The sequence below is a fragment of the Leucopleurus acutus genome (genome assembly GCF_964270905.1).
Source record: "Leucopleurus acutus genome assembly, chromosome: 13".
In the NCBI taxonomy this organism is placed as follows: Eukaryota; Metazoa; Chordata; class Mammalia; order Artiodactyla; family Delphinidae; genus Leucopleurus; species Leucopleurus acutus.
In genome coordinates, this window is record NC_139155.1 from 43,901,908 (window position 1) to 43,923,699 (window position 21,792).

Below are 21,792 nucleotides of genomic sequence, written 5' to 3' on the forward strand. Positions count from 1 at the left end.
ATAATATCTTTTAACACACCCCGTTGTGTAAATACTTTTATTATCCTCATTAATTTGGTAGAGTTAAGAAGATAAGTCAGATTCAAATATGCTAAATCACATCTATTTTATAAGGCAGTAAAACAATCTGTTTTTTGGGGGTTTTTTGACTGTGTTGGGTCTTCGCTGCTGCACGCGGGCTTTCTCTAGTTGCAGCGAGTGGGGGCTACTCTTTGTTGCAGTGCGCAGGCTTCTTCTTGCAGTGGCTTCTTTTGCTGCAGAGCATGGGCTCTAGGTGCGGGCTTCAGTAGTCGTAGCGCGTGGGCTCAGTAGTTGTGGCGTCTGAGCTTAGTTGCTCTGCAGCATGTGGGATCTTCCTGGACCAGGGCTCAAACCCGTGTCCCCTGCATTGGCAAGCGGCTTCTTAACCACTGTGCCACCAGGGAAGCCCACAATCTGAGTCTGAGCAGGTCCGCTCTATTCTATATTCCCATCAATAAATTGAGAATAGCTATAGCCATAGAGTTTCATATTTATTACTTAGCTTTTGTCTTGTTTGACTGATTTTGCATTGTTGTATCTGTGATTTTTTTTAACAGAATTGCTTAAACAATGTCATTTATTTATTTATTCATTCATTCATTTATTTATTTATTTGCTGCACAGCACAGCATGCGGGATCTTAGTTCCCTGACCAGGGATGGAACCCGTGCTCCCTGCAGCAGAAGCCCAGAGTTTTAACCACTGGACCGCCAGAGAAGTCCCTATCTGTGATTTTTAAATGACAGGCCATGCCAAATTTTGGTGGGTAAACAGAATATTAATATAGAGTTATATCTATAAAGATTTAAGTTTGTATGCCTATGTACATTTCTCTAAATATCTCCTTCAAATTGTAAATTAATTACAAATCATGTGGCTCTTTTCACTTCGCCAAAACCCTGGGTCACTTAGCCCAGTTGATTATTTAATGTATTGTATAAATGAGGTCGATATGGATTGCTTGACTTTAACATGAACAAACTCTTCAATGACCACTGCCTGCATCCCTAAACCGATTGGTTAATTCACAAATATGTATTAGTGGTGAGAAGAGAGTAAAAGCCTACATAGAATGTTTTCTAAAGATGCAACCCATCCTCACTCTTAGAAAAACAAATCCAGATACCTCACTTTATCAGATTTTATATATTTGGGATAAGGCATGTCAAAAACTGTACTAAGGATGGATACAGGCCTTTTTTGATAAGAAAAAGCTCTCTTATGACCCTTTATAAAAGATCTTAGTTATGCTAACCCACTTCTATGATTCCCATGTATCTTAAAGACCACAGCGTTCTTCAGACTATTAATTAATTATAAAATTATTATTGATGATGACTATTATTTGTATTTGATGTTCTGATTTACCATTTACTGCAAAACTTGTAGGACTAGATTTTCACATTCAGTTTTTGTTGTCATTAATGTTGTTTTTATTGAAAATAGAGAAATCAAAGAAGGATTAAAGTCCCAGGCCTGGGTACATGATTTATGATGACAGAAAAGTTTGATGGTTAGTTGTCCTGAATCATAAAGCACTGATTCTCAACTCTCAGAATAGTATTTAAATCTCTTAACCCTGCTGATACGCAAAAAAGCCAGTGCAAATTAGTTGCTCAGAGCTTTACATATTTCTCCATATGGATTCTTAGACATTTGCGGAACATACCTGAGTAAGGTCTGTCCTCAAATACATTTATTTGGCTCTTGTCTAATTCTATTTATATAACACTGTTTCCCCAGGTGTCCTCAGAGCTCTAGCTATTTAGACTCCCTCTTTTCTTAATACTGGCGCGATCTCTGACCTCAAATATGGTGAAAATCAGCATTCCTCCTACACTGCTGAAGACTTTCTAGGGGCTTATGCTTTTCAAAGTCAGGGCTTATGCCTTTCAAAGTCAGGTTCTGTCCCAATTTGTGGTTTAGGATGAAATTTGTTTTTTATGTCTGTCCAACTGTAACTCTTCTTTACTCTCAGGCCTAACAGGAAGCAGGAAGCAGAGGTTCCCCTCCTTTAATCTCTCCCACCCACTCTATCCAGTAGCATAAGCACAAGTTTTTCTGAAGGATTGGGGTAACACAGAACTGCGTGTACAGAGCCTGTTCTTCAATTCTGCGTCGTCCTCGTCTTTTTTCTCCTCAAGGCTCAGCTACCCAGCCTTTTCTGGGCCCCTGTATCTCTCCTCAAATTCTTCACTCTTCCCACTTTCTACCCATTCCTGGGTTCCCTCGCCCTCTCCATTATTCTTAGTTTGTTATGAAAACAATTTTTTTCTTTAAATCATTTTTCTTTCTTTTTTCTTTTCCAACCCCCTTTTCTTCCGCCAGGGTGACCTACCAAGAGGCTTTGCTAAACAAGAGTTTTCTGCCTAAATTCTGCCACCAGCTAGTTTTTAAATAATTAAAAAAGAAAAAAAAATATACACACACACACATATAGTTACAAAAATTTCAACAATAAATCAATATAAAAATTTATAAATAAATTTATAAATTTATTTGTAAGTTTATAAAAATAAAAGAATAAATAAAAATTAAAAATAAAATACATAAAAATAAAATAAATAAAAAGAATGCAGAGAAAGTATGATTTCCTTTTATCCCATACTGCAAAGACCCCTATTCTTACATGATTCTCTTTTCCAAAGGCCCCTCATGGCAAATTTTTGGGTGCTTAAGTATGTGTATAACTCCACTTTTCAAAAAATAGAGCACTGTGTATCTTCCATTTTCTCCTCCAGATCTACTCTCTACTTTCGCTCCCTGATCAGAGCTCCGTAATGGATTTATCCTTGGACTCCCTCACTTCTGGCTTCAGGTTGGAAGATCTAAGTGGGAGAAGAGAGAGGTGGGCCTTGGCCTGGCTTCCTAAGGTCCCCCTGGTGTCTCTCTCCAACTACCCTCTCTTTCCAGTTCTGGTAACTGGGCCTTTCCTTCACCTCTTCAGGCCTATTGGTGGTTACTGTGCCTTGCAGTACTATCTCTAGAGGTTTCTCCACACCCCACCCAGAACTTATAAACAGTTTCCTTTGAAAACTCCTTAGATATTCAGTTTGAGTGTTGCCTCCTAGAATCCTAAAGATGTAAATGGGAGCACCAAATGCACAATTTTCTGGAGCTTTAGATGTCAAGCTGTATCAACACATATGAAACTTATCTTAGGCCTTTGCAAGCATAATTTTCAATTGTGCTGATTTGATTTATCTACCCAATCACTTACTGTTGGCAGTTAGGTTGTTTCCAGTCTCCCTATGTTTATAATGTTGCTGCAAACATATAGCCTTGTGTTTATATCTTTGCACATATGTACAAGTAGGACTGCAGGATAATTTTTTAACTTAGTAATTGCTCTACCAAAAACTATATGCATTTAAAACATTAATAAAATGCTGACAATTGCCCCTTTAGAGGTTTGTACAAGTTTATACTGCCACTGATAGTATCTTGCCAATACAGTTTATTCTTTGCCAAACCAGTAAGTGGAATATGGTATCTCATTGCCATTTTAATTCACATTTTTAAAATTTTGAGTAAAAGATAAAAACTTTCTATTTAAAACTATTTTTTGCCATGAGAACTTCCTTTCCCTATATCTCTTATTGATATGTAAGTGCTTTTTTTATACTAATAGAATTAATCCTTTGTTTCTTTTGTGCATTTCAAATATTTGTTTTCAGATTGTCCTTGATTTTTAACTTTGCTTACGGAACATTCCAATGAACAAAATTGAAATTTTGTTTAGCAACATTTCTCAATCATTTCTTTTAATGTCTTAGTTAGAAAGACCTTCCTCATTCTGTGACAATCAAAAATTCACCTTTTTTTCTTCTAGTATTTTTTACCATTTCACTTTTTATATTTAAAAAGTGAAATTTTTTAAAGTGGAAATTTTTAGTGTAAAACATTTTACACTAAAATGTTTTACACTAAAACATTTTAGTGTAAAAATGTTTAGTGTAAAACATTAACGGCTCTAGTTTCTTCCAGATATTAGCATTGTTCCTTCTCCATTTAATGACTAATCTTGTCCATTTTTCATGACTTGAAAAATGCTACTTTTATAGGTATTGAATTTCCACTTTCATTTGAGTCTAATTCCAAATTTCTATTTTGTTCCCTTGTTTTGTTAGCCTAAGTTATTAGTTGTAATAGTTTATGTTATGTTGTAATATAAATTATTCTTGAAATATCAGTTGATTAATAAAACAAAGGTTCATTTCTTGCTCAGACTTCATGTCAGTGTGGTTCGGTAGGTTCAGATAGGTGTGGGGTGGGACTTTGCTCCACATGGTGACTCAGAGATCAAGGCTGATGGATGCACCACCATCTTATGACACCAGAGATAATCTCTGGAGTCTAAAATATGATCAATTTTATAAATGTCCCATAAGCACTTGAAGCAAAACCATATTCTTTATTACAGAGTATGGAGTTTCATATATATACTTTAGTTAAACCTATATTATTAAGTATATCATTTTGTTCCTCTATATTTCTATTCAGGTCTACATGACTATCTTAGGCTTAGAAGAGCAAATTAAAGTATTTTTCTTCTCTTCAATTTTTCTTATTTCTTTAGTTTTGGCTGAATAATTTTTTTTCAATACTTTTTAATTGAAGTATCGTTGATTTACAATGTTGTGTTAACTTCTGCTGTACAGCAAAGTGATTCAGTAAAATAATTTTTTAAACATAACTTCTCTAAATTAAAAAAATTATTGAGTTTTATACATATTGTAAAGCACACACATATTATGTGTAGAGACTGATGATTCTTTTTTTTTTTTTTGCGGTACGCGGGCCTCTCACTGTTGTGGCCTCTCCTGTTGCGGAGCACAGGCTCTGGACGCGCAGGCTCAGCAGCCATGGCTCACGGGCCCAGCCGCTCCGCAGCATGTGGGATCTTCCCAGACCGGGGCATGAACCCGTGTCCCCTGCATCGGCAGGCGGACTCTCAACCACTGCGCCACCAGGGAAGCCCTTGTTTCCTTTTTATGCCTTGTTGTACTAGGTAGAACTTCCAGTATGATGCTGAAAATGTGTGGTGAGAGGGAACACCTTTGCCTTGTTCCTCATCTTAGTGGGAAAGCTTTGAGTTTCTCACCACTAAGTATGATGCAGATGTAGGTTTTTTTGTAGATAGTCTTTATGAAGTTGAGGAAGTTTTCCTCTATTCTTAGTTTACTATGAGGTTTTTTATTTTTTATCATTAATGGGTGTTGGATTTTGTCAAATGCTTTTTCTGTATCTATTGATATCATCAGTAATTTTTATTTTTTAGCCTGTTGATGTGATGGATTACATTAATTTGTTTTAAATATTGAACCAGCCTTGCATACCTGGGATAAATCCCTCTTGGTCATGGTGTATAATTCTCTTTAGACATTGTTGGATTTGATTTGCTAATACTTTGTTGAGGATTTTTGCATCTTTGTATGTGAAAGATATTGGTCTGTAATTTTCTTGTTTTGCAATGTCTTTGGTTTTGGTATTAGTATAATGCTGGCCTCATTGTACGAGTTAAGAAGTATGTCCTCTGCTTCTAACCCTTGGAAGAAATTGTACAAAATTGGTGTCATTTCTCCCTTGAAAGTTTGGTGGAATGCACCAGTGAACATATCTGGGCCTGGTGCTTTTTGTTTTGGAAGGTTATTAATTATTAATTCAATTTATTTAATAGGTATAAGCTTATTCAGATTGTCTATTTCTTCTTGTGTTTGTTTGGTAGCAAGTGTCTTTCAAGAAAATGATCCCTTTAATCTAGGTAATCAAATTTGTGGGCATAAAGTTATTCATAGTATTCTTTTATTATCCTTTTAATGTCCATGTCATTTCTGATATTAGTAATTTGTGTTAACATTTTTTAATGGTTACCTTATAATTTACCATACACATTTACAACTAATCCAAGTTCACTTTCAAATAACAATATACCACTTCACAGGTTGTGTGAGTACCTTACAATAATAAAATAATCCAATTTATCCCTCCTGTCCCTTGTATCATTGTTGTCATTCATTTCACTTATATATAAGCAATGTAACCAAATACATTGTTGCTATTATTATTTTGAACAAATTTTTATGTGTTAGATCAATTAAGGATAAGAAAAATAAAAGTTTTTATTTTACCTTTACTTATTCCTTCTTTGGTGCTCTTCCTTTCTTTACGTATGTATGGGTTTCTGACCTTTATTATTTTTCTTCTTTCTGAAGAACTCCTTTTAACATTTCTTGCAAGGTGGGTCTACTGGAAACTAATTCCCTCAATTTTTGTTTGTCTGAGAAAGTCTATTTATTCTTCACTTTGGAAAGATAATTTCACAGGGTAGAGAATTCTAAGTTGGTGTTTTTTTTTTTTTTCCAACATTTTAAACATATCACTCCGCTCTCTTCTTGCTTGCATGGTTTCTGAGCAGAAATCAAATGTGATTCTTAACTTTGTTCCTCTATAGGAAAGGTATTTTTTTCCTCTGGCTCCTTTCAGGATTTTTTTCTTTATCTTTGATTTTCTGTAGTTTGAAAGTGATATGCCTAGGTGTAGTTTTTTTTGGCATTTATCTTGCTTGGTGTTCTCTGAGCTTCCTGGATCTGTGGTTTGGTGTCTGACATTAATTTGGGAGATATTCTCAGTCATTATTGTTTCAAATATTTCTTCTTCTCCTTTCTCTTTTACTTTCCCTTCTGGTATTCTCATTATGTGTATGTTGTCCCACGGTCCTTGGATATTCTGTTTTTTTTTTCAGTCTTAGTTTTATTTGCTTTTCAGTTTGGGGGGTTTCTATTGACGTATCTTCAAGTCTAGAGATTCTTTCCTCAGCTGTGGCCATCCTACTAATAAGCCCATTAAAGGCATTCTTCATTTTTGTCAAAGTGTTTTTTATCTCTAGCATTTCCTTTTGCTTCTTTCTTAGGATTTCCATCTCTCTGCTGACATTGCCCATCTGTTCCTGCATGCCATCTACTTTATTCAATAGAGCCCTTAGCATATTAATCATAGTTGTTTTAAATCCTCTGTCTGATCATTCCAACATCCCTGCCATGTCTGGCTCTGACACTTGCTCTGTCTCTTCAAATTGTGTTTCTTACCTTTTAATATGCCTACGAATTTTTTCTTGATAGCTGGACATGATGTACTGCATAAAAGGAACTGCTATAAGTAGGTCTGTAGCAACGTGGTGGTGAGGTGTGGGGGAAGGAGGAGTGTTCTATAGTCCTATGATTAGCTCTCAGTCTTTTAGTGAGCCTGTGCCTCTGGGCTGTGAACTTCACAAGTGTTTCTCAGTTTTTTTTCCTCCCCCTTAGGTGGGACCAGATGACTAGAGCTGACTGGAGTTGGATAGTTCCTTTCCCCAGGTCAGTTAGGCTCTGATAATGCCCCAACCAGAGGCTCTGGTTAACTAGTTTCTCCTGAGGGCAGGCCTTGTTAAGAACAGAATGCTCTCCTGGAATCATGAGGAGATTTTCCTCTGATATTTATTATGAGAACATGTTTGAGCTCCTGGAGATGAAATTCACATAAGTGTGGGGTCCTCCATGACTGGGTCCCCTGAAGTTTTTAACTCTCAGACTTGTTCATACTGAGCCTCCAGCAATTTGTCAGTTATGGTTCAGGTTTTCCTACTCCAGCACTGATTCCCTTGGTGGTTTCTGTTCACCACTTTCTGCTCTGGGAAGCCGTGGCTGTTTCTCCAAACTTGGGGACAGCAGCTTGTCCTGTGTCTTCATCTCTCTTAAGGATCCAATAAGAGTTGTTGACTTTTTCAGTCTGTTCAATGTTTTACTTGTCTTTCGGACAGAGTAGCAATTTCTAAGCTCCTTATGTGGAAACCAGAAGTCCTGTCTCTGATATTTTTGTTTTGTTTTTCTTTCATATTGGTTTTGTGCATTTCCTTTTCAGTTTATTCATGGGTATTATTTACATATATTTGCTGCTGTTCTTGTGATCTTTTTGTTGTGGTTGTTTATTGTATAATCTCACAGGTTAATGTTTGTGCCAGGTAACTTTATCAAATTTTATCAATTTTGTAATATAATCAGGTAATTTATATCTTCCATTTGCTATGTATCTTATATTTTATTTTATATTAATTAATTAATTTTTTTGGCTGCACCACACGGCTTGCGAGATCTTAGTTCCCTGACCAGGGATTGAACCAGGGCCCTGGCAGTGAAAGTGCCAAGTCCTAACCACTGGATAGCCAAGGAATTCCCTATCTTTATATTTTAAAAGAAAGCATACGCTATATGTATAACAATGATTTATATATTGAATATTCTATTGTATTACCCTATTACTAGGGTTTTTCTCTATGCTCTGAGTGCCATCATATGTGCGACCCATGAGGTACCAGTGGAATACACTGCTACCAAACATAAACAGTGAGTAATGTCTTAGCCATCCTGAGATGAGTAATTCTATAATGTGTGTTGTTTTCTCTGCTCTAGCTTCTCCTGGGATTTATTTATTTTATAAATTTATTTATTTATTTATTTACTTTTGGCTGTGTTGGGTCTTCGTTGCTGTGTGCGGGCTTTCTCTAGTTGTGGCGAGTGGGGGCTACTCTTCATTGTGGTGCACAGGTTTCTCATTGTGGTGGCTTCTTTTGTTGCAGAGCACGGGCTCTAGGTGTGCAGGCTTCAGTAGTTGTGGCATGCGGGCTCAGTAGTTGTGGCTCATGGGCTTAGTTGCTCTGCGGCATGTGGGATCTTCCCGGACCAGGGCACGAACCCGTGTCCCCTGCATTGGCAGGCGGACTCTCAACCACTACGCCACCAGCGAAGCCCTGGCAGGTGGATTCTTAACCACTGCGCCACCAGGGAAGTCCATCCTGGGATTTATTTTGAGCTCTGGTAAATAATTCTGACACAAATTGACTTCCAAAGGTATGGTACCATAGCACTCTACCTACTACAAAGGAATAGGGTGAAGGACCAGGCACTAGGTTAGAATAAAAATTTTCTGTCAACTTGTGATGTTTTTAAGGAAATGCTTTAGGAAGCAGATGATAAAGAAGATTAGGAGGTTGGTAGAAATCTTTTGACATTTTAAAGGACATCCTAAACATTGTTAGAAGCTGAGATGATTGGGCAATTGCTTAAGTACAATGCTTAAAATACTTCTCCATAGGAACTATAGGACTCTGTATAATTAAGTCCAGTTAGAGCTCTAATTTCTAGGAATGTACCCCCATGCTGAACTATGTGTGTATATATATATTTTTGAGTGGCTCTTTATTAATCTCTCCTATTAGATCTAATGTGTTTTCCAGTTAATGCTCTTTATGGTAATCATAAACTTATAAATAACAATAATTTTTTATCACTTTCTTTCCACTATTTTTACCCTTTAATTTTATTTTCCACATGCACTGGCTAATTCCTTCCAATCCATATCTTTTTCATGATTCTAATGAGTATGATTCTACATTAATCATACCGATGCACTTTGCTTGAGATAGCTCTTTACAAAATAGAACATATCCTCAACACTATTTTATGAAGAGTTTCAACATCAGAAATTTTTTAATTGTACCAAATGCTTTTCCAGCCTCTACAGGAGATACTGTATGCCAATAAATTTATGAAAAATTGCTCAATCCCACTAGCCCTCAGGAAAGTGAAAATTAAAACCAAAATGAGACACCATTATATTCTACCTGAAATGCTAATATTAATAAGGTTGACTATACTAAGTGTTGGTGAGGTGAGCAGCTTGAACTCTCGCTGCTGATGAGGTTGTGAATTGGTATAATCATTTTGGGAAACTGTCTGCCATTATCTCTGAAATCTGATCATGCACATATAAAACTGAGAATTTTGACTACTAGGTATATAACCAAAATGAAATGCATAATAAGTTTATTTTATTCATAATTGAGTCAAACTGAAAAGCCATGTCCTTTAATAAATAATAAGATAGGTAAATAAATTGTCCTATATTTATACATTTACCTACTTAAAAAAAGACACTTGTTTTTTTTCTTTGACCTAATACGTTATGCTAATAATTTGCCTAATGTTGCCAGGTTCTTGCATTTCTGGGGCATTCCTTGCTGGTCATGGTGAATTGGTATTATTCATACTTTTCAGGCTGAAAATATTTTGGTTTCTTTCTTTCTTTTAGTTAGCTCTGAGGTATCTAAAGTTCTTATGTTTTCACATCTTGCTACAATAACTTACATCAAGCTTGTTACTATGAACTTGTGGATTTTAGCAAGTCAGGACCTTAGTATTCCAAAATTCCCTTTGCAGACACAGAAACACCGAAATCCTTTGTCAAATTTACCTGAAACCTATTTCTCACGTCAACATTTACCCATTTAAGCTCTGAAACCAGTATTTTTCCCAGAGTGATTTAGTCACAGACTGAGAAAATCCTATGAGACTTATGTTAAATATGAAAATAAATGGATAGAAAATGGCCTACCAATGTCCTTCACTAAAAGCTATTCTATGTCATAATTCAATTTCTTAAAATGCTGTTGTCTGCCACAGCTATAGGATTCTTAATGTGATAGAAGAACACTGTCATAGGATACTCCTTTCACCTACATATTTTATCCTCTACTTTTATGAGTCATTCACCTATGGAGATGGCTCTTTTGATAAAATGCTCTGGATGAGATAAGGTGAACTAACTTGTACTCATCGTTACACTAAACCCCAAAGAATATACATAATAGTGTAAAAGTTAAGACTGTGTTAATTAATTCATTCAATAATTATTTACTGCCCTGCTTTTGTACTAAGTTCTGGGAAACTACTATATATCATCAAAATAGAATCGTGTTCAGGAAATGACTTCTTAAAAAATCCAACGACTGAGGGTAGGCTATTTTGACTATAACAAGCAGATTCTTTTAACTGCATCAAGTAACAGGAGTTTTTTTCCCTTCTTTTTATTATGGATATGTGTATTAATAAGGAAGATCTCTCTCAGAGTTACCTAGGACTAACTGCTGTTTAGAATTCAAGGCTGCTCTAGGAATGTGGATATTTGTTTTGTCTGTTCAGTAGCCAAGTTTATGGGCCTTCCCTCTAGGGTTGACTGGTCCAGCTGGTGTGCACAACACCCGAGGTGCCTGTGTATCTGGGTTACATATGTGCAGAGACTTTGATTTCCCTCAGCTTTCAGGCAGGCTGGATACAGAGGAAGCCTCAAGCAAGTCGAGAGGCAGCCTCTATGTTTACCATGGAGAGAGCCTGAATAGCATCCTCTCCATGTAAGGCACAGGGCACTGCCTGGTATGTGAGTCAACTACTCTTTCAATCTCCTATCTCTCCTTTTTATTGTATTTTCCTCTACCTTCCAACTTCATAGTTTTCCGAACAGATTCTCATTCCATCGCCATTGGGCAGGCTTCTTTTTCCAGGGGGCAAGTCAGTGGCTAGTGCCTCGCAGCTCAGATTCCCTTGAAGGGGAAACTAGCAATCTGTTGAATATGCCTAGCATTAAGCTGAGCAAAAGAATGGATGAAGCAAACACAATCTATTCATTTTCTCATTAAACACAATCTATTCATTTTCTCATTTTGACTTAACAACTGATGACAAGCAAGAATGAAGACAGTTGGGTCCTAACTTCATGTACCATGTAGTACAATTTATTTGGTTCCTGATACAGATGTCTGAGACAAAATTGGTAGAGAAAGTTTGAAAAATGGATTGCATATATTTACTTCTGGAAATATTTAAAATATACACTAAATCAAATATTTGCCCTGATAGGCAAAGGAATTCGTGTGAAAATGAGAGCTGGTGCTGTTTGTGGAAAGGGCACTGAATGAAGCTGATAACATCTTGGCTCTCTCCTCAGCTCTGTTACTGATCACCATGTGACCTGAGGCCAGATATTGTACCTCACTGTGCTTTAGTTTCCTCATGCCCAAATGATATAATAATACTTGCCATACCTCCCCCAAAGGGATGTTATGAAACGATAGGAAAAGTGGTTTGAATACTTGAAAATGCTACAGGGCATTCTTAGGATGTGGAAGAATGATCTTGGATTCAGGATGAAAGGATTAAGGCAATTTAAGATGAGTATGAAATTTGGGTCAACTGCTGAACTGAGGATTGTTGGCACTACAGTGGTTTTCTTTTTCAAATTTAACTATAATAGAGTATTATTAAGTTCTGGATTATTTCATATATGTAAGATTATTAAAATCTAGCTTTAAGGTGATTATGTTTGATCTCAAATGTAAGAAATTTAAGATTTCTTTAATATAACTTAAATAAGAGATAGGGACTATTATTTTTCTCTCAGCAGAACTCTATATTTATGGTGGAAATCAGTGGGAAAATGGGCTTTATTTAAGTGAAGTTTCCGTACCACAACAATATTTTGGAATACATATTCCATTTTATGAATCATGCCAATGTCTAACTCATACAATCTATGTTCCAATTATGTAAGTAAAAAAATTCAACTGTCTAAGCACAATCTATCAGCCTAACAATTTTCTTTAACTGAAGCTCAGATGCTGAGACCATGTATTTAAAAATATAAAATTACTATATTTAATCAGTGATTATAATATGGAGGTCGGAGCCCTAAGCAATCATAAAACTGAGATCCACGTGCTCTTTCATTCTTTTTTCTCCAATTCACAAGAAAAACAAACTTACTGATTTTTATTTTACCAAGGTTACGAGCAAGTCCAAAACACTTAATGGATATTGTTTATCCTAGCCCAGACCAAGTAAAATGTCATCCATCTCATTAAACAAGTACATTTCTCTTTTTTGTGGTAATTACAATCTCAGTAATGTATTTTTTTGTTTGTTTGTTTGTTTGCGGTATGCGGGCCTCTCACTGTTGGGGCCTCTCCCGCTGCGGAGCACAGGCTCCGGACGCGCAGGCTCAGAGGCCATGGCTCACGGGCCCAGCCACTCCGCGGCATGTGGGATCTTCCCGGACCGGGGCACGAACCCGTGTCCCTTGCATCGGCAGGTGGTCTCTCAACCACTGCGCCACCAGGGAAGCCCAATGTATTTCTTTTTTAAAAATATTATTTATCTATCTATTTTTAAAATTTTTTGCTGCATTGGGTCTTTGTTGCTGCACGCGGGCTTTCTCTAGTTGCGGCGAGCGGGGGCTACTCTTCATTGCCGTGCGCGGGGCTTCTCATTGCAGTGGCTTCTCTTGTTGCAGAGCACGGGCTCTAGGCGCGTGGGTTTCAATAGTTGTGGCGCACGGGCTTAGATGCTCCGCGGCCTGTGGGATCTTCCTGGAACAGGGCTCAAACATGTGTCCCCTGTATTGGCAGGTGGATTCTTAACTACTGTGCCACCAGGGAAGATCCTCAATAATATATTTCTGATTAACATAAATAGAAAACCATTAGTTGTCACTTATTCAGTTTGATACCCAAATATTTAAGAGCACAGGGTCTCCAGTGGACAGAAAATAGCAAAAGGAATAGTTGGTGGTACTAAATGTAGAACAAAGCAGGTACGTGAAATTTACTGTATCTTGCTACTGTAAGTAGTATGTCTTATGATTTTATGTTTAAGGTCTCTTTGTTATAAAATGAAACTTAGTAGATTTTTGTAAGGTCACTCCTCTGCTGTGGGCCTTACCTGGCTCCTAAGGAAGTATCAGGTGATAATCTGGGCTTGAAAAGGTTTGGCTCTGAGTATTTCATTGACCTTTGCTTTACAAATGAACTGAGACCCTGAGGCATCCTTCAGACCATTAGAGACTGAAACTTCATGGCTGAATCAGTAGGAAATTTGGTTTTTAAATAGGAAGAGACCAGCATAACTTGTTAGCTGGCAGAGAGTAATCTAAAGGAGAGATTAAAAAAAAAAAATTAACAAATATTCAAATTGTGCTTACTAGGTACCAGGCTCTCCCAAGCTTTTTAGAAGAATTAACTCATTCAGTTTAATCCTCACAACAGCCCTAACAGGCACTATGGTTATCTTCTTTTTTTTTTTTTTTTTTTTTGCGGTACGCGGGCCTCTCACTGTTGTGGCTTCTCCCGTTGTGGAGCACAGGCTCCGGACGCGCAGGCTCAGCGGCCATGGCTCACGGGCCCAGCCGCTCCGCGGCATGTGGGATCCTCCCGGACCGGGGCACGAACTCGTGTCCCCTGCATCGGCAGGCGGACTCTCAACCACTGCGCCACCAGGGAAGCCCTGGTTATCTTCTTTAGCTGATGAGAAAGTGGAGGCACAGGGAGCTTTAAGTAACTTTTGAGGTCACTTGACCTGAGTAACTGGGATCCAACCGTAGGCTGCCTGGCACTAGAGGCCTGGCTACCTCCTTCTGTGGCTGGTGAACAACAATGCTAAAGGGTGCACCGACTAACCTGGTTTTCTGGTACTTGCTTAACTCCAGGGGAGAACTAATCATTTTTAAGAAGTACCATGTTAAGAGATACCAATGGCAGTCATCTATGCTAGCCAAGCACATCTGTACACAGACTTCATATTTCTTAAAATAAGATTAATCATCAATTTCTAAGATGTTAATACTTCCCACTTAGTTTCATAGTAAACTTTCTTTTCAAAAAGCCAATTTTTCCTTAGAAGAATTATCCATTGCCAAGACAGCACAGTGGTATTAGCATTATAAACAACAGTTGAACTGGTGCAAATAAAGAGAGATAAAAGTCAGCAGGGTCAGAGGGGGAAGTACTACAACTTTGCTTCCTCACCACTCATGGATTTCTTTCTCTTGCATACGTATTTTTTTACAAGTGAGTTTTATCTACATATTTTTTTACAAGTGAGTTTTATCTCTTATTTAATATGTTGCTCCATTTTGTATTTCAGATTTCCCTCAAGCATCTAAAAATGTTACAAAACAGTGTCATTTCCTTTCACATTAAATATCAAATTAGCCAGAGAAGTTCAGTAACTTGTAAGTACTCCAAAAAGCAAAATATTAAGAAATGAAGTTGAACTGGTGATTCCATCCAGTCAACTGTCTAAAGGGAGGTAAGGAAACATCTTAGGTGCCAGACATCATGTTTAGCATTTTACACAGTAACCCGGTTTAATCCCATAGACTTGAAAGCTGGTATCACACCCACCATTTGAAGGCTGAGAAGAGAGGCTTGCAGAGGGTAGTGGCTTGGCGTGAGTTTCAGTTAATAAAAGCCCTTGGTGGAATTATAAACTCAGGTGTTACAGGCTCCACAAAGCATAGTACTATCTCAGAGACGATGGAAGGCATGGGTCTCTTGCTAAGAAGGTACCATATTTGCTGGCAGTCAAGTGGTGTTCAATACTGCTGCATCTGTAAATAGCAAATAATGGCAGTAGGGGGCATCCAGCCACTTTCTACATGATTAGACTGCAAAAGAAACAACTACAAACACACGTTGGAAAAATGCGATATAGCTAAGGACCAGCTAGTAGGAAAAAGTAGCTTTTGAACAAAGGGTAGACCACGATCTAGGAGGTGCATTAAAGCAATTTGCCCATTGAAGCTGGTTGGTGCTGCAGCGCTCAAGGGCCTATTGGCTGCACAGAAGTCTTTTCCTCCCCGTCTGAACGGATACAGCTGAAGTAGGGCTATTCAGTGCTCACCTTCAGATGGGAAGGCAAGTCCTATTTTAAGAGATATACATAGATCCGTATCACATCCAGACAGTATGTTTCTATAGAAAGTGCGGGATGGGAGGTTCCATTAATCTAGTACTGGAAAACACCTTGCTCGCGGAGCGCGTATTTTGGGAGGAACGCACACTACACCACAGAAGCTTCCTCCTCGAGATAAAGACACAGCATCTTTCATTATCGATCCCCAGAGTGGAACGTATCCAAGGCTCAAGACGCGTCCCTCAGCCCCCTGCAGCACTGGGAGCGCCGGGGTCCCCGCGCGGGCGGGGACGGCGGTGACGCAGGAGGCGGTCGGGGCGCCGGTCCCGGCGCGGGGAGGAGGGGGCAGGTTGTTCGGCGCGGTGCGGCGCAGGCCAATCAGGAGGCGCGGTGTTTCGGACGAGGGGAGGGGAAGGGTGGGCGGGAGCCTCCAGGTTTCCTCAGGGCCGGCGCAGCGCCGCCTGCAGTTCCGAGCTAGCGCGTGGGGCCGCCGGGGGTCTCCGGTCCCGCCCGCGTGCCCGGTGTTCCTCCGCGGCACCCCCGCCCTCGCAGGCCCGCCTCTTCTGCGACTCAGACGCGGCTCCGACGGCGTCTGGCCTCCCCCTAGGAGCCTTCGGACTCCTAGGCTCTGCCGGCCGCGCGAGTCACCCCGCGGCTCTTCGCCTGGTGTCCGCGGGCCGTGCGGGGGCGGCGCCGGCGGGGGCGCCTCACCCCGGGCCGGCGGCGGTAATGCTGCTGCGGTTGCCGCCCTTGCGGCCGGGCGGACAGCTGGCGGAGGCAGGAGCCGGAACCGGAGCGCCCTCGCCGCGGGCCGGGACGCCGCCCTCGCCTGCGCTCGGCTCCCGCGGCCGCCGCGGGACGCCGGGGCCCGGCGCGGCATGAGGAGGAGGCTGCGCGCTGGCGAGCGCCCAGCTCCTCTGCCCCTAGGGCCCCCGCGGGCCCCGGCGCGTTGCGCGCGCCGGCTGCGGCCCCGGCGCCCACGCTAGCCCCGCGCAGGCACGAGACGCCGCGGCCCCGAGGAGGAGGCGGCGCAGGCCTGCCAAGCGCGGGCTGCCCGGACCCTGAGCGCAGGGGCTTCGCGACCTGGACCCCGGCGGGCGCGGGCAGCCGGAGCCGCGGGGGAGCCCGGCTTGCTGCAGTCGGCCGGCCCTCTCCGCAGGGGCGCCGCGGCGCGCAGCCCGCACCTCTCCCCACTTAAAGCCCCTCCTCCCGCCGCTACCTGGAGTATCGAGCGCGGGTCCTCGCCCTTTCACGGCCTCCTCGGGTTATTTGGTCCCCGGGGCTCCCTGCCCTGCGTCCCCTCCCCCCTTCCCGCGCGTCCTCCCACTCTTCCCCTCCCCCGGCTCTCCCGCCTCTCATTCATTCCGTCGGCTCCCTCCTCGCTCCTCCTTCCCGCTCTGGCCCCTCTATCCCAGATCCTCCCTGCGCGGACCCCGCTGCAGTCCTGTGGTTTTTAGCACATTCATGGAAGTTTAGGGCCTGGACGGTGCCCCCCAAGTCCGCCTTGAGAGCGCAGCCCGAGCTGCCGGCCAGGAAGAGGAAGATGTCTGTGCTCAGGCGGATGATGCGGGTCTCCAATCGCTCCCTCCTCGCCTTCATCTTCTTCTTCTCCCTCTCCTCGTCTTGCCTCTACTTCATCTATGTGGCTCCGGGCATCGGTAAGCACCGAGACACACCCTCACTTCCCACGGTCACAGTGAAGGAAACGCAGCATGTTACTTACGGGATTTGGAAGCTGTATAAACAGGGGCCCGGCAGAAAGCATTTTATTTGAAATGCGATTTCAGACCTGTCACATAAACTGCTTCGGGGCATGGCTTTGGCATGTGAGTTTTGTCAATGCACGTTTAAACAACTTAAAGACTGCGTTACGTGGACAGAGCAAAATAAGGTGTGATGGCCCGAGATGCCCTGGTCGCTTTCTTGAGTATTCGTGACAGCTTTATGCATTTAATATTAAGTTTTTAAGTTTAAACTTAGTAATCGTAATTTTATTCAAACACTCTCAGCTATATTAACTAGTTGTAAAAATACGATGGAGAAACCCACAGTAGGGAATGTGATTGAGTTTTCAAGAATGTACTGTTCTAGTGTTCTAGGTCGCTTTTTTAGAATGGGGTCAGTGAACATTTGTGCCACACTTCAGGAATTTTTAGGCGATGAGTTGTCTAGTAAAAACAATGCTCCAATTGTTCAGTGTGCTTGGGTCTGCTTTGCAAGGGTAGGTAGCCTCTGCTACCTGTTAGGATGAATTCTGAGATAAGATGATTAAATTAACAATTATGCAAGATAGTTTACAATTTGAACCTATTTACCATTTTTTCTTTTGGTTTCTAGTCCAAAATACACTTTTGTATAATCGGCTTGAATTAGCCTCTTTAGTAGACATCCTGGTTTCTCAGCCCCTCTGGTTGAAAAGGTGCCAGTGTGGCATTCTCATGACCGAAAAATCTGAACTTCATATGGATATTAGAACACTGTATTTCCAGAACTTTTCTGAGTTCTTCTGGGTTATTATGTATTTAATGTTAAATGAGTTAGTAACATTGTGCATCTCCTATCATTTTTTTTTTAGACATTAGTAGTTTTTTGAACCAGTACCATTTCTCCCCTGAGTGAGCTAAAAATGTATGTATGGCCTCTTACAGAGTGAAAACACCTGCAGAATTTTAAGATGGAATTATTATCAGGGCATTGTCTCACATGGTAGTAGATTATTTCAGTGGATTGCAGGGGGGAGGGAAGAAACAGACCTCACCAAACCTCATCAAGACTGTTGTGTTTCCTAAAAATTATGTGACTTGATTAAATTTTCAGGTTCAAGTAAAACGTATAAGCTCAGAATGATGCTTGAGAAGGCATAAATTGTCGAAACCTTGATATCCCGAAATAGAAGTTTGGGGTTAAAGTTTGAAAAAAATATGAATATTTCAACATATTATTTTCTTTTAATGCAGTTTTTTTCTTTATGCTAAATTGGATACATCTTGAAGCCTGTAGTAGAAATGACAGTGATAGCTCAGTGGCTTTGAGAGTAGTTAGCCAAAATATTCAGCAAGCTTTTTCTTAAAATTCTCTGCCATTTTGGAAGTCTTATCAATTAACTTCTCATTCTACAGCAATTTTTACTTTCTTATGTAGCTCTTTAAAGGTTGGACATCTTTGGGGGATGTTATTTTATGAGATATTTTAACTTTGAGAGATTCTGGAGAAGTTTTTTTTTGCACTTAGATAACAATTTTCTTACTTTCTTGGTATTTTGAGTAACATATTAAAATTACTCCAAAAGCTAACCAAAGGAAATCAGAATTCCAGCTTTCACTTGATAGCCATTTTTTGTTATTGCATTAATATATTATCTGTAGATTCTTAAAATTCAATTGATGTGAGGTAGTAATATATCTTTCTTATTTCTATACTTAATGTTTGCCATAGAACAATCACTGACATGGCATAAAAATTTTGGCAGTTGTCTTCTAGGCAATTAGGTTGACATGATTTAAACTACTCTGTTCTTTTGGGTCTTCTAATTTATAACTTTAAAAAATTGATTGAAGCCAGTAAGAAGAATGAAAACCAAAACTTGTGAAGTGTTAACAGTTTGTTAAACTGAATCTGTTTCTCAAACTAGCATTATTTAGCAGCAAAAAACCCTCCTTACTTTTAATTATTGAGAAGCAGTTTTCCAAAACTCAGATTTTTGCTTGAAAGCTTGAATTTTGTCATTGGTAACACATACTGTCAGTTTTTCTTGAGGCGTCAGGCTCATTTTGCTGTTTTTGGGGGAAATGTAGGTCAAATACAGAAGTCTAAATGAGCATAGTTTTTCAGTTGTACCTTTAAGTAAAAATGGTGTTCCGTGAAAAAAATGTGGCTAGTTCAGCTCACAATGCAATGATCTATTGCACAATTTGATTTTCAAGACAACCACAGTACTTTGGTATACGCAGAAATGCCTTATGCATACTTCTCGTTTCATCACAGATTTCTCTTTTCTTTTTTAAATTAATTTTTATTGGAGTATAGTCGATTTACAATGTTGTTTTACTTCTCAGTTATACGTATACATTTATCCACTCTTTTTTAGATTCTTTTCCCATATAGGTCATTACAGAGTATTGAGTAGAGTTCCCTGTGCTGTACAGTAGGCTCTTGTTATTTGTTTTATATATAGTAGTGTGTATGTGTCCATCCCAGTCTCCCAGTTTATCCCTCTCCCTGCTTCCCGCTTGGTAACCATAAGTTTTATTTTCTACCTCTGCATCACAGATTTCTTATTAATGAGACATACCCCAAACTAATTAGGTTCTTATAACTAGTTTACATTAGATATACATAGAATCTTTTTGAAATAATTCATATTTTAGCCTGGATTACATCTTGGGGCAGAATTTTCTTGTGACTAAAATACATGTTATGTAAGAGAGCATTTTTTAATTGATCTTAAATAAATGTTTCAAATCTCTTATGTTAAAAAATCCATGTTGATCCTATCCGCATCAACCTGTTTAGTAGACATCAATTGTATTTTCCTACGTTTTTTGCCCAGAGACCTATTTTTGTCGTGTGTCTTCCCCCAGGCAGTCAGTCCTGTCATTTTAGTTACTCTTATTAGTCTCCTTCCTCAGTGTTCTCCTCTCCCTCTCTTCCTTCTGAGAAGAGAGTACCACACAGTTGTAGGTAGCAGAATATGTTTAGTTTCCAATGTTTTCTCATGTGGCTCAACAACTTTTTGACTCTTTGGATTTTAATCTGCAATGAATTCCAGCAAACTCAAAGCTCATTATTTTAAGAATAATTTGAAACACTTTCCTTGAAATTTCTAATTCATGCAAGAAACACAGGAACTTTCTTTATATTAGGAACTTTAGTACTAATGGAAATTGGTCTGCAGACCACCCTCCACCCTGGAAATCCATGGACACATGGCTCTAGCCCACCCAGTAGAGGCTGGTGCCCTGAATTTTTTCTCATTCTCTTTCTACTTTTGTGCATGGTTGCAAAAAGGTGAGTGCAGTCTTCCCCTAAGGTCTTGCCTTGGCTGAATTGAAAATGGAGTTCCATTTAGTGTGAAACTGTTTTCAATATAACACAACATAGTCATTTACCTGCTATATTGTATCAAAGCAGTAGGTGAACTGACTTATAGATTCATTCAGCAAACACGAATAGAGCACCTCAGACAGGCTAGACATTGAGGAAAAAAGATGACCAAGACAGAGTTCCTTCCCTCATACAGTGAGATGAGCGCCGTGAAAGGGCTGCATCAGGTCCTCAGAAAGCATGCCGTGGGGAGTGAGGTCTGGTTAAGGATTTCCAGAGGAGGTGATGGATAGGATTTATCTGGACTGAGCAAAGGGACTCTAGTCAGAGGGAACAGCATGAGCAAAGGTAGGTTCGAGAAAATAGGAGTATTTCCATCTGGCTACCATCCAGGGCGTGGGTTGGTAGATGGGCCAGATTGGGAAGAGTCTCGGGTCTCCCCTGCCTAGCCTCGTGTTCTGGCACTTGGGGTCCCTGAACTTCCTGGCCGAGAGAAACTGGCCTTGGTTCACACAGCTTTATTAAAGCTGTCTGTGGTTAAGAAAGAAGTTGATGAGCCTTTAATCAGCGGGGCAGTATTGTGGGGGAGATTGCACAGCTCCCCTGGGGGTGTCAGACTTGCTTTCAGGCTGTCTTATTCTTTGCGTAGAGTTGGAGTCCGGTTGGGCCACTTTGGTGTGAATTCCTGTGGGCCCGTTGAGGAATCACCTGGCCATGTGCTTTGCTTTTTTGGGTCTCAAGGAGGTTGGTGCCCTGCTGGGTCAGGTGGAGCTGGGGATGGGTGGGCAGGGCATGGGGGTGTGTTGTGGGAGCGGGTGGCTTAGTAGGTCCTTGCTCAGAGTCCCCCCGACGTTCTGGCTGGGTTTCTCTCAGTTTGCTCAGAGAGTAGCTTGTTAGTTGCCTGTAGCTTTCTTATGGCAGCCCTTTAGCCTCCTGGCGGGGTGAGTCTGGTTGTGCACTTCTGAGCTGTTACAGTTTGCTTTGTGTTTCAAAGGTCCTTCTGGTTTCTTTCCTCACCAAGTTCTCTGGTCACCATGGCTCTTTTGGGGGATTCTTTTGGTTTGGACCACCGTGTTGGGTATTTCTTTTTTCTGGGCCTCTCTTACTGGTCAGGCTTCCTTCCCATGGTAATATTTTTGTCTTGTGAGTAGCAGGAAACATCAGAAGTTCT

General features: G+C 40.4%; 1 protein-coding gene across 1 annotated transcript in view; it reads left to right on the top strand.

Annotated features, from left to right (window-relative positions):
* Window positions 1-17,093: 17,093 nt before the first annotated feature.
* The window catches only part of B4GALT6 (beta-1,4-galactosyltransferase 6), a 65,303-nt gene continuing 60,604 nt past the window's right edge, over window positions 17,094-21,792 (top strand). Inside the window, exon 1 of the mRNA XM_082853676.1 lies at window positions 17,094-17,236. Within this exon, the coding sequence (XP_082709802.1) occupies window positions 17,122-17,236 (115 nt within the window). The 5' untranslated portion in view covers window positions 17,094-17,121. The remainder of the gene's footprint in view (window positions 17,237-21,792) is intronic.